Source organism: Centruroides vittatus, unplaced genomic scaffold, assembly GCF_030686945.1.
Source record: "Centruroides vittatus isolate TY-2023 unplaced genomic scaffold, ASM3068694v2 contig_482, whole genome shotgun sequence".
NCBI classification, from domain to species: Eukaryota; Metazoa; Arthropoda; class Arachnida; order Scorpiones; family Buthidae; genus Centruroides; species Centruroides vittatus.
The window spans coordinates 200,678-214,429 of NW_027122272.1; the positions used below are offsets into that span (position 1 = coordinate 200,678).

The window sequence follows — 13,752 nt, forward strand, 5'->3', positions numbered from 1 at the left end:
AAACCTGGAAAATTCCACGTGGCAAGACCATTGGTCAGGCTGGAACTCACGACCAACTACCAATGTTCAGTGGTTTTATCCACTAGAGCAGCGGTCTGCAACATTTCTGATCTCACGGAGCACTAAACTCACAATTTTGAATTCCGCAGACCTCTATAATGAATTTTTTTAAACGATACAAAATCTCTAGAATAATTATCATAAATGTTCAATTTTACTATATTAATATGAAACTCGCTTGTTTAATTATAACAAATTAATGCGAGCTTAAAGTTAATTGCTGCTTCTTTGAAATAAGTTTATGGATTCTTAGCGCTTTTCCACGAAGGATGACAATCGCACTCACAATATTGTATATTGTTCCTTATTTATTGATAACAGTCACTTCGTATTTTGTTTTAGATTCAAATAAAAAAAACCCAATGAGTGAAAAAACAACTAAGCATTTTGCATTTCTTTCGTAATACTTCGCGTAACCTTCAGTTGATCAATGTCCAAATTTCTCCACGGACCACCGGTTGCCGACTGCTGCACTTGAGCATTAGTGGGAAGAATCGATTAACATACAATAACTGATATAATGAAAATGATAAAATATTTTAAATAAAATTATATTATATATATATATATATATATGTACAGTACATACATATTTTTATTTTTACTTTATACGCCTGATATCTATTCTGAAAAGATAATAAATTTCATATATTTGACTTAAAGTAATTTACAAATATAACTTTTCCGATAAAGTTTAATTATCTAATTTATTTTTAATTAATTATTAAAAAACAACGATTGTTCTCAAAATCCTCCACTTTTACTTATTATTTCGAAAATATAAGAGGTTCCAATCTTAAATCATGATCTAACAACAATGACTTTAAATCTAAATCGAAAAGTGTGCATTAAAATAGTTCTGTTTCTATGTCAGGGCAAGTCTGGAATTTTGTTTTCATTACTACATCACTCGAATTGGAGCTCTGGATTGCTGGAGCACCTAAATTTCAATTATCTGCCAGTATTCATTTTATAACGAATGTAATGTAACTAAAATATCTTCTCTATTTCGATTATTATAGAAAACATTTAAATTTATAAAATAGTTTATAAATCTCATACCAGATCAATGGAATAATCATAATCAGTCTTGGTTAATTCCTAAAATTAGAATATTGATCATTTGAATAATAACTTCATTATACACACACACATATATAGTAACAATTACACAAAACAATTCTTGAATTCATCGATTCTCACTTAAAATTTACATCTTAAATTTTAATTTCAAAGTGAAATACAGATCGTTTATCGAAAATCTTTTGTCCTTTCATATCATCACCACTATAGAATATTTAATATTTTCTCAATAATCAAAATCATGGTTCTTGCTAGTTGAAAGTGTGATTGACGAACAGGCTCGATGGTATAAATTACAAGACCATCAAAAGTCTCGGTCTGGTAGTGGGCCACATCCATCTAATAGTTTAGGACAGATCAGCGATATCTCCAGCGGAAGTGGCCGCAAAATGGCCAAACTTAATATGGGAAGTAATGAAGAGATAAGGAAGGTTAGAATAATTGATTTTTGTTTAGAAAATGCTGGAAGTTTACCTATTCCTCTCAAAATAGACCTAATTATTCTTATAAATTCTTAAATTGTGTAATTTTTCTTTCCTGGCAGGCAGTGAGCAACCAGGCGCATCGCATGTCCCTTTTTCCTCCCAATAACATGTCCACACATCCCATTGTGGCACAAGGATGCCACGCCGCTGTTTGCAGTATTCTTTAGCACTTTCCTTTATATCTTTTGAGGTAATTTTTCGATATTCTGAGAAAATGTATAAATTTAAAGTATATTGAAATTAAAATTTACTTCGTATTCCTTTCAGACGAAACTACCTTATGATGGTGCTTTCTCACTGGTGAACGACAACTTTATTGCAAAATTCGACCTCCATTTGGTGCTGCGTTCGTCCAGAAAGAAATATTGTGTTATTATTTCGACTTAATAGTACTTTGCTCGGTTAATTGTTGTTATATCAAGTCAGAATCATGTCGAAAATATTGCTGTTGATTGGTGAATGAGATATGTTGTTGGTTGATGTATAAAAGACTTCGTGTCTTTCATACGTCTACGTTAAGTTTGAACAGAAGATAAAGTAAAAAATCAAAGTTTAAGTGTTGTTGCAAGATTGAAAAACGGTAGAATTATTCTTGCAGGGTGCTTTGTTTGATAAAGTGATAATTAGGTAGACAAGCTGTGATCTCCTCTCCTCAAGAAATGAGAAAGAAGAACATATCCCTATAGTTAATGTTGTAGGATTATCATATGAAAGAAAACTATCCCTTGTTGTAGCCTGCTAATTAGAAGGCCTAAATCAACCCTTTGCTCCCTAAGAGGCCTTTTCTGGACTAAAAAGAATATACAGTTACGACAGACCATTCGTTCCTTCAACGAGGTTTCAGTCCTTTTCGAAGTTTATCTATAGGGTCTTGATGTCAATAAATGTGATAACAGAAACATAATTACTTCATTTATCCCATCGTGTCGATACTCTCTCCCTTTGCTCGCAGAGACGCGCTAGCGAAAGGGCCTGGGTTTTCCCGCTTTGCCAATTTGCTCAGGTTCTCATTGGGATCAAGGTGAATGGCCTGCTAAAGAGCTAGGTGCTCCAGCAATCCAGAGCCCCAAGCTGGCATGCGCCCGTTAATCCTCCTAAATGATCAATAGTAAGATTGCATCTTTACTTTTATCGTAAAATTATGTCTGCTACAACGAAATTGCATGGCATAAGTGGCCGGAAAATGGCATTTCTTCCACTTTTTCTAAACATTTAATACCTAATTCTTTGCTATTAATCCGTTGTCGGAAAGTCGCAGATGAGTTTTTCGAGACATCAAATCAGATAGTTTCGACAAAATGATAGTGATATAGGTCTTTCGCAAATTTGCAAAAATCTCCCATTTCTCGAGTCATTCGACAATTTTCAAAAACAAGAAAAAATTTGAAATTTGTTGTATTTTATACAAAATTCAAAATTCTAAATAAAACATAAAGTTACGAATTCCGTTTAAAAATGCTTTTAAATATATCTGAATAATCAAAAAGTTGATTGTTTTGAGTGTCTTGAGGCTCGAAGAAACATTTGCGAAGACGTCAACGTAAAATGAAAGAAAAACTTCAAATTTTCCAGTGCCTGTCATATTCCCATTACCACCTTATCCACAATTCTCGGAAACATTGAAAACTATTTTGTTTGCTTATTTCGCAGGAACATCAGGCATGAGAGAGAACACTTTTCCATAAAGTTCCTCCGAAACTTCTGAACTATTCTGAATTAATAATCTAATCTGTCTGTTCCTTGTCGTTCTGTAATAATAAAAAGAAAATTATGGCAACGATTCAGTGTGTTACTGATACGAAAAAATTTCAATCCAGAATTAAAAAAAATAAAAAATAAAACCCTGATCATAAATCAAGATTTGTGTCCTTGTTTCCTCACATATACTATATTTAAAATTTCAATATTTCTAAAGAGTATTTGTGTTACCGACAGTTTAAAGAAAATACGTTTCCACTAACTTTTTTATCCTAAAACGACAGGAATTAAATAAATATATTACTTATTTATATATATTAAAAACGGTATTATATATTTAAAAATATAATACTATTAACATATATTCTAAAATACATATTAGATATTAATTTTATAAAAATTTTTCTGATATATAGAAGATAAATATTTAAGTGCCTTTATTGATAACAGAATCATTTAATATTAAGTCTGATAATTGCATAAAAATTAATTGATTAAGTACTTGTATTGGCAATTGAAAGTTTCGAATTATTCGGCATCCACAAGGTTAAGGACATCTTCATAGATTCTAATCAATTTTGCCAATTAAGTGTATACAGATTATCGTAATAAAACGTTTCGAAATACGTTGTCTTTTGCCGTTTTCATCCTTATACGTTGTTTATTGTATTATTTAATTAATAAATATAAATAATCCTCCAAATAAAATCTTATTCAAAATCAGTTTTCAAAAATTGAGAAATAATATGAAATGGAGCAGTAATTTTTACAAAAAAATTTCAGTCAGTATCTGATGTTAATTGAGAAGTACGAATAGTACTACAGATTCTTTAATATGCTTGTGAGGTTTCGTGGTATAAATAGACCGCGATCAGGCTCGAGCGATTGGCCTAAGCGAACCTCAACCTCGTGACACGCTTTGTTTAAAGATCAGTGTCTCGTGAGTCCAGATGAAAAGATGGAATGAAAAGTTCAACTATAGCAAAGTAAAAATTTATTTAGCCGTGTATATTTATAAATCGACATTTTTCCGACTTAAAAATATATATAACAATGCATTTGCACGAAAGAGAATGCTGCGTTAGATCACACCTGTACTAGAGATGAGAGAAACAAATCATTAGACTCAAATTAAAATCCTACGGAGAATTTATCCATCAATCAACACTGGAGAAGCAATTGAAGTTGAAAAATTCAAGAAGAATTACAGAGGTATTTGACATCGACCGAATATTTCTTCCAAAAAAAAAAAAAAAAAAAAAAACACTCGTTTCTTTTTCAACCGACTTTTCTTCTTTTTGAACTCCAATAGCGAACAAGCAATTTTCCCCTTTTTATTATAGGGACCAACCTAACAATTCTAATAATTGTTCCCAGTTAAAGAGAAGAATAACGATATTGTGTCATTATCGCATGGGACAATCGCGTTAGCGATTAAAAGATTTCCGCTAAGAAGGAAATTTGGCTTAAGATGAAGGATTCTTACTGTTGACTATAATTGCTGTATGGCTATAATGCTGACCTATAGCAAAATCAAATTTCACATTCCGTTTAACGAGCTACAAAAATTTTTTTATTTTTTTTAATAACTCAGAAACAATACGAGATATTTAGTTGAAATTTTCTGCTTACTTTTTGCTCCAGGAAACCTATATTTTTGAACGTTTATGTGTGATTTTTTCAACATGGGCGGAGATGTGACAGGTGACACATTTCTTTACAAAACGTATGTTGCACCATTGAAAAACTAATATATTTTTTTTTAAATCTACATAAAATTTAGCAAAGAAAGTTACTTTCTCGTTGTCTGTGAACATTTTGGTAGCACTTTAATAACCATTTTATCAAAAACTAAGCGTTTTGGGATACTAGCTCTTTTTTTCTAACTTGAATACAGTATTAACCTTATAAAAACATTTGAAATTTTTGTTTAACCATCTAATTTATTACAATATATATAAAATTATAAAGTATATGTAATAAATGATCAAATAAATATTTTGTAAATAAATAGCTTCGTAAAAACAATCAATTTTATCAAAACTAATTTAAATTTCTAGATATCATACTCGTATTTATTCGATACACAGGGTTATTTATTCACTAGAGGCCGAACACTTATTATGTGGAATATCTCCAGATAAAATGACATATAATATATAGCATGAAACACGAACGGAATGATTCGTCATTCCATGATGAAGCAGTGGACCAAAGTATGTTTTACATTACATGTTATTCAAACGAAACTGTATAATCATAAGGTATTGAACAAAGTATCGGTAACTGTTCAGTCCAGAATGAATCACTCTGATAATAATATATAATATATATATATATCATTAATAATTCGAAAATATATGTGCATTAGATGAGCTGTAAGACATTAATGACGAATGGCATTCCCGGCAATTTTCCCACCTACCTGTGTTTCTAATCCACAAACTAAATTAATCTTCAATACTGCACGACAGATTCGGAACTTTTGGATCGATATCTAATAGTAGAAGGAATTGATACACATGAATTCTAAATTTGCAGAGATTGTTCGCTTTTTTTTTACGTGACAAGTTAGGCAAAATGTTCATCCAATATTGCTGGTATTCTTTTCTACATATTTCTGATGAGAATGCGAAAATTTCTTTCTGTAAGCATTTTTTTTTCCACTTCTGATCAAAAATTGTTATTGTTTGCGAAAATTGGGTATTGTTTCCTCTGCATATTTTCCTTGCGATTTTCAAATACTTCAGCTTATTAAAATCAGATTCTTAATGAAATTTTCTTCCACTTATCACATTTCTTTTTAATAAGTTCTGATATTAACGTTCACAATAGTACATGGAATAATTTTTTAAAAAAATCTCTAGATTCTATTTTGAAATATTTTAATTTGATTTTGAATCAAATTAATTCGTCTGCTTTAGTTATTACTAAGAAAAAAAGAAATACATGGTTTTATTCTATTTTCCATTAACTCTTTTTGATAGAATGAATGACTTGATATAATCTCCATTTGTGAATTATGGACACATTAATTTCACATTTAATATTTTAGATATCAAATAATGCTTTATTTTATAACAACTCGAGCGTTCTTTAAGAATTATTGTAATAGTATCATAAGAGTATCGTAATAGCATGATATTGAATGTCAAGTCAATTGCTTACTTTGAGCAATCACATTCACGAATCCTTCCTTATTGTGCATTAAAAAGAGTTTACCTGTCGTTCAGTATCTTAGCAAGATGAAGAATAAGGCTCTCTTCGGTCTCTCGTAAAGAAATTTTCAGTATTACTAGTGTGGATGGAATATGTAATCTACAAGAATTCCAGATAAGAGAATCTAATACAGTACAAAAATGCTTTCAGAAAAGATTAAGCAATCGTCAACTAAGAAATATATTTAGAACAATTATTTACTTTCCTAAGCTTATAAAGATTTCATCCAAACATCTTTGTATGAACTGGAGCATCTTGATTCCCGTTAATATATGTGTATTATTAGCGAGAATCAAGATATTCCATTTTTTTAAACTAGAAATTCACTTACCAAAATTGATCATGCCAGCGATAATTTGATCTTAGATCCTAATCTGAGTCCAACGACGACAGTTGGAAGTTGGTCCATTCGGTGTAAGTGATCACAATGATAATTTCATACGTACAGCGAGTCCCAATGAACGTCGTCGCAACGTTAAGCGAAATGACGTAGTCTATAACGAAATCAATTTTACCATAGGCTAAATAATATAGGCCTAAATAAGATTTAAGATGCTATAACATATTTCTGGTAACAAAAGCATCACCATACTCCTAAATAAAGACCCAAAACTCTTCTAATCTATTTCTATCATACACATACACCTTAGGATAAAATCTATTTGCAATTCGTTAAGATACTTGCGTATGAATTACATTTACGTTTTATATATCACTTTGAAGCTTATTTAATACAGATTAGCCCTATTGCATCTATTTTATAGTTTAATTTCGTTTAAGATTATTAGAACCGAAAATATGCCAATCTTGCCGTAATGGCCCTGCCATTCGGGCTATTGAACGTACCTTCGTCCAATATAAAAACACTTCTGAAAAGGATTTCTGTTGAATTTTTTCATTGATTTCAGATATTTTTAAATTTTATATTATTAACGAAAAGATTTTTGTAAATTAAATTTTTGATCAGGACTGAGGTCGAGGCGAGAAAGAAATGTAAAATTACGTTCGATTAAATTTGGCTGCAAAAATGTTAAGTTATATATAAAAAAGAAGTCTTATATTAATAAATGTCATGTAAATAAACTTACTTGCTTCCTTATTTTCCCTATTTAGCAATAATTTTTACAGGAAATGTTTTCCTGGGGACAATTAGTTTGAAAGATTGAAATGAATGTGAACTACACTTATCATATTTAAGAAAGATGAATGAAAACAAGATAAATGTAATATATATTTGATATTTTAAAAATTTCCGTTTCCGTTTGAACACGAAATTTTCTTATTGTTTCAGGTTTTGTTTATGTATTACATTATAAAACTAAATTATTACTGGAGGAAATTTTGAATGCGACACTTTTTCTGGCATGACATTTTCCCAGTTTTAAGATTAGAAAACATGGCGTATTCAAATTAAATTTAGACAAATTTCTTTCATTCTTAATCTTCATATCCTCCATGGTTGTTTAGAAATATATATATACTAAAAATATAGAGAGATTAATCTATCGAAACAAAAGAGTGAAATACTAGCTCTCTTAGAAGAGTCCAGGTTTTTCTTCAGAAAACGTTGTTTCAATTTTAATCCTTGAAAATAAAGTATCAGTGCTATAGATTCTCCCCTTTATCCATAGAAAGGATTTAAAATATTTTGCTGACCTCCAATTCCTGTAATAGAAACTTAATTTTCTTCCATTGTCAAGCATCTCGAGATCAAGTCTTGGATGATGCAGATAAAGCTAATCGTTTCTTGTAATTTGCACAAAATTTGTGATCTGCAAAAACGTACTTTCTTTCGAATTTGTATTATCAATTTATTCCATAAATTGTTGCCTATGCTGTGTTTTCTGTCGAGAACCAATATCTTAGTGTCAATGTAACTATAATATCGATTCTCTGTCACAAACACGCAATTCTATTCAATCAAAATTTAATTATAATTATTATAAAAAGCCACATTGAAATTTTAACATTTAATAATTTTTTCAATTATTACAATATTTTTACTTGTTAGTATACTAAAATGTTTTGTAATGTATAAATTCAGTAATAGCAGAAATGCTGACAAGTAAACGAACGTAACAAATGAAATAAAGTAGAAAATAAATAAAACCTTCGTTTGTCTTGATGGCCTTCATGCACGAAAAGATATCTGTCTACACATCGTTAGGAAATCTCAACGAATTTGTTTCATAAGACTATTTAATTGTAATAGTTGTAGTGGTATTAATCCCTTACAATTAAGATTATTTTAAAATTAATTTCTTTTCTCGTTCTTAGTTTACATACAAATAAAAATTTCATTAAAATCACTTTCATTCTGTCGATATGGTGAAACAAATAGAAATAAGAAAAAGGATTAGCCTAAACTTTTTCATACAATCGTATTGAGGTAAAAATTTCTAATCTATAATCAATTATTGAGATTATAGGATTTAAATATTGTAAAATTTGCTTATATCAAATTTCTTCATTAAGGATTACAATTATAATTTTGTTATAGAAATTTATAAAGAAAATAACTAATAAGCAATTGAAGCCAGAAAAAATTTGAACTTCTTAACTATGCTCACTCTTAGTTGAAGACTGTGAAAGAAACATTCATTTCAATACAATATTTATTTCATAGATGATGACTAAGGCACTAGAAATCATATATAATTTTTATAATTACACACATATTTTAATTTATAATTACATTTATAACTATCAACTTTTCAATAACAAAAGCTTATTCGCTATGTTTATTGGAAATGTAAAGCATTAAGAATTTGAATTTCAACTTTAAAACAGAATTTTCATTAACTAAATATAATATATTTGGGTTGCAATTTTTAAAAATTGTACACTTATAAGTTTTTTCCCTGTTTTCATTATTATTATTATTAGTTGAAAAGTTTTCATTCAATATTTCATTAACAGCAATTTAAAACACTGACATCATTAAAGAATTAGATTTTTCAGTATTATAACTAATTTTCTCGGTGTTCTACTGATAATTGCGATCAAATACAATCAATAAAAGAGTGCAATGGATGTAATTTAAATGAAAGTAATTCATAGAATAAGATATTTTTTGTTCAGATTCTTTTCTCTTCTCTCTCTGATTAGTATTATTATTTTGTTTGGGGATATTGTTTAGTTAGGGAAACTCTCGCCGGTTCGGAAAATAAAATTTAAAAATAAAGAAAGGGAACTTATTGTAGGTTGTATTGTTCTTCAATCCACAACTGACTGATTTAAATAATGGCAGTCAATATGTGATTCAATGCCATCGAACATACTGTGACGTACCCTATCTCATGGCAAAAATAGACAGCCAACCACAAAACTGGAAAGGAGGAAGTGTCTTCTTGTTAGGCTCTAAGAAACGGGAGACTGTGGATTTCTTTCATATTTCCCCCCTCATTGTATTCTAAGAGCGCATTTAGACGAAAGAAATAGCGCACAAATTGCTGTCCGACGTTATCATCACTAGTGTAAACAACATTGTAAATAGATTTGTTGGAACTTCTGGAAGTCCTTGCTTGTTTAAACAGACATAACTCATCGAGCAATTTATCGACATATTTCCAGTTGGTTTCTATATTTGGCAAGTTAAACATGCAAATTCAACATGTCGGAAGGCAAGAAGAGAGTTATGCAGAAATAAAAATTATATATCTGCGTAAAGAAAACCTATTATTGCAGGATGTGCATTCTAGAAATTATAGAAATCAAAATTTAAAAAAAACAAGAAACGTTATAATTAATTGCAACAAAATTTCATACAGAAAGCAACGAAATTTAATAAAAATCACACAACTTAAGGATCCGGTTTATGCAGGAAGTGAAGAAAAGTGGTTGTGGGACAGATTAAGTTTCTATCATGTTGTAAAGATGAAATTTAGACATTTTGAAAAAAACTTTATTCGCAATGAATTCAACGATTACAATTCAGTCCTGTAGGTAATCACCATCAATATCAACCAAATAACTCGCCGTTTTTGTTCAAACTTTCGATCCCGTGAGCATAGAATGACGGGTTTTTCTTTGAAGTCTGGAGTGTCGGGTATTATTATTGAACCGTATATTGGCAATTTGGTCCTGCAGAGGACAAAATAGATGGCTGTCAGTTAGCACCAAGTATGAGCTGTTAGGTGGATGAAGCAGAACCTCTCAGCCGAGCCAAGACTGGCCAGCTTCTCTAAAGCCATCTTTGCTCTACGTGCTGGAGCGTTGTTTGGTGGTATCTGACTGTTCGAGTGTACGGGAACGCTCAAGTCGTTGTGGTGGTCAATCGCGGATTTTGTCTACAGTTGCAGGAAAACGTCGTAATCAACGGTGAAATCGCTGCCTGGATGGGGTTTATCTTGAAGCGAGAAATCGCCATCCTTGAATTTCTTGAACAAATTATAGCAGGTCTGCCTGTTAACCGTGTCCTCGCCAAATGTCTTGTATAGATCTTGAGCCTTCGTTGCGTTATGGCCACTTTTGAAGTGATAGACCAACAGCATGCGAATATGTTCATATTGTCAGACATTACTGATACTTCTATTTCCAATTAAATACTCCCTGGTTACTCTATTTATACACCTACATCGAACGTTCTAGAACATTTTTCCCGTCGTTTCTAGGAAAAGTCGAAATGTCTAAATTTCACACTTACAACCTGATAATGGTACTTCGATATTCGAAACCGCTTCGAACTCGAGCACGTTCGGAGAAAAAAATTGCTCGGTACTCGACCTGCTAGAACAAATTTCCGGTTAATAATATTTTTATTTTAACTTGAATTTTGTCATACACACAAAATCTTATGATTGAAACGAGTAACTAGTTTAACGAACATAATTTAATAAAAAAATAAAATGAAATCCTAGAGTTGCCTATGCAGAGCAGACAAAATTATACTCGATCCAGTTTTTTTTTTTTCACTTAATACGCGGAACCCAATCGTCATATTTTGCAACGATTCTAAGTCGATGAAGTGTTTCAAAAATACGTGTCAGTGACACGTTAAGATTTGATGCAAGTTCACGAGTTGTTATTCTTCGATTGGTTTTATTCGATTAAGGCAACGCGATCTGCCGAGGGGAAAATGCCTCCTGGGAGTCTTTTAGGGAAAACTGGCCCCTATTTAGGCGTTACTGACGTGAAGAAAACCCGGAAAACTCCACGTGCCCAGCCGCGAACCCACGACAAACTACCAGTATTCAGTGGTTTTATCCACTCGGCCACTGGTGGGATTTAATTCGTCGATTTCAAACAATTTCTTCCTGCAATTTTTCTGTTGCCAGCTTTTGAGTGCCCCATAAGTGGTGTATCCTTTAATTCAAAATTTCTTGAACAGAACTTTCTGTGTTAAGTAACGATAGCTGTTAAACATACTCAAAAACTTTCCTTTAAGTCGGGGGTCACCACTACGGCCCGCGAGGCCAGTTCATCTGGCTCGCCGCCGCACTGTACCATAAATGAGCTAAAAGGTAATTATTTATATAGAAATATCATAGATTGTAGATAAACTTACTATGTAGAAAAAATTAAAATAAGTGTAAGTAAAAATGCCAAAATTGGTTCAATCTGATTTTTGCATCTGACAGTAATATAATTTTCAGGAAAATCAGTGAAATAAACAATGCGGCGACTTTGGATATCATAGCGCTTTTTGTGTAAGTACCTGCAATGAAGTTTCTAAGCAAAGCGATTACGAGCTTGCTTGCAGATCGTTTGTGTATTGTAAATAAATGTCGGTTGTCTTTATTCTTTGTGTATTCAGTGTATTGTATTGAACAAAATGGTTATGCGGTCCGTTGTGAAAAAAGTTTGGTGACCCCTGCTTTAAGCCAATAAAATTATTAGGCGTATTTTGCCACTCTGTATTGCGTATGGATATATATATATTTTTTTTTAAATGCATGCTACACTTGTAACCTTGTTAAATTCTAGTTAAAATGCTTTTATAAATATACTTTTTTGGGGTCTGAACGGATTAATCTAATTTGCATTATTCCTTACGGGGAAAATTCCTTCGGTACTCGAACAGCTTTCTGGAATGAATTAAGTTCGAGTACCGAGGAACCACTATTTATCTGTGGCCATCTGAATAGTTTCTAAATTGTTGCGTGTGCATCTTCAATTTTTAACTTGCAGTACAAATTATTATAAGCTCCATATTCTCTTCTTAATATCCATTCCTTACTTAACATGCTCGGTTTCTTTATTAAAATTGTCTTAAAACTAACAATGCTTCTGCAATACGAACACATCTTACTGGCACCATATCGGGTAATATCGTGAAAAAGATCTCAACATTCGACAAACATGGTCCCAAGATTCTGTTTTTGTGAGAACTCGAGGATGATAGAACTGGCGCAATGCTTCTGACAGATAATCGTGAATTATTACTATTAGTGTAAAATCATATAAAAGTCACTTGCATGAGATTTATCCCAAGTAACTCGCCAGTCTGTCTGCACGCTAGCGTCATTTATGGTTGAAATTGATCTTTGTCTTTTTTTGGGAGGGTCGATACCGTGAGTCATGATTGTGTTGGCACCATCTGTGCAATAAAACTTGTTGACTTGTTCTCTTTTTCCCCACTTCAATTTCATTTTTTAATATCACAATTGGTTAAATAAACGAAAAGTTTTAATAATTATATACTGTACTGTAATTGCAAATCTATACTTACATTTTAATGTCACAACTGTTGAGTATTTGGCATGCTTTAGTTGCATTTTTTAAAATGTTACACTGCATTTGCCACTCCATCTGGAAGAAATGTTGCCAATCTTACTCCCTTTTTTGGACAAAATTCTTTACAGAATAGTCAAACTTTCTAGTGCTATAGCACTTGTAATAAGATTGTTTTCTTCATTGTCACTATCATCACTCAGTGTCTGGGTAACAGTATCAGATTTATTAGTAACTATAATAAAAAATTCTCATCTTCATTTAACAAATTAACACGTTCATCATTTTTGATATCCACGAATTTATCTAAATTAAGATCAACTTCGTAGTCATTAAAAATAATCCCATATTACTTTTTCCATCAACCTAACCACAAAACTATTAATTCCAAGGTTCTGAGCAACTTTTCTGTTTTTGCATATAAAAAATCTCACCATTACTTATAATATTAATGGTCATGGTCCCAAAAACCATTGATGCAATGCAGTATCATCATCTTACTATGATGTCTCTTTTGATTAGCACTGCTTGAAAT

At 31.4% G+C, this 13,752-nt stretch overlaps 2 protein-coding genes across 5 annotated transcripts in view; one reads left to right on the plus strand and one right to left on the minus strand.

Moving 5' to 3' along the window:
- Positions 1-3,486, plus strand: part of LOC136977913 (uncharacterized) — a 105,971-nt gene extending 102,485 nt beyond the window's left edge. For all 4 annotated transcript variants that reach the window (XM_067273508.1, XM_067273511.1, XM_067273509.1 and 1 more), the window contains 3 exons: positions 1,399-1,574; positions 1,688-1,818; positions 1,896-3,486. In XM_067273508.1, the coding sequence (XP_067129609.1) occupies positions 1,399-1,574; positions 1,688-1,795 (284 nt within the window). In that variant the 3' untranslated portion in view covers positions 1,796-1,818; positions 1,896-3,486. The remainder of the gene's footprint in view (positions 1-1,398; positions 1,575-1,687; positions 1,819-1,895) is intronic.
- Positions 3,487-6,698: 3,212 nt separating this feature from the next.
- LOC136977931 (protection of telomeres protein 1-like) overlaps positions 6,699-13,752 on the minus strand; it is a 31,394-nt gene continuing 24,340 nt past the window's right edge. The window contains exon 5 of the transcript XR_010881149.1: positions 6,699-7,039. The gene's annotated coding sequence lies outside the window, so the exon portion shown is untranslated. The remainder of the gene's footprint in view (positions 7,040-13,752) is intronic.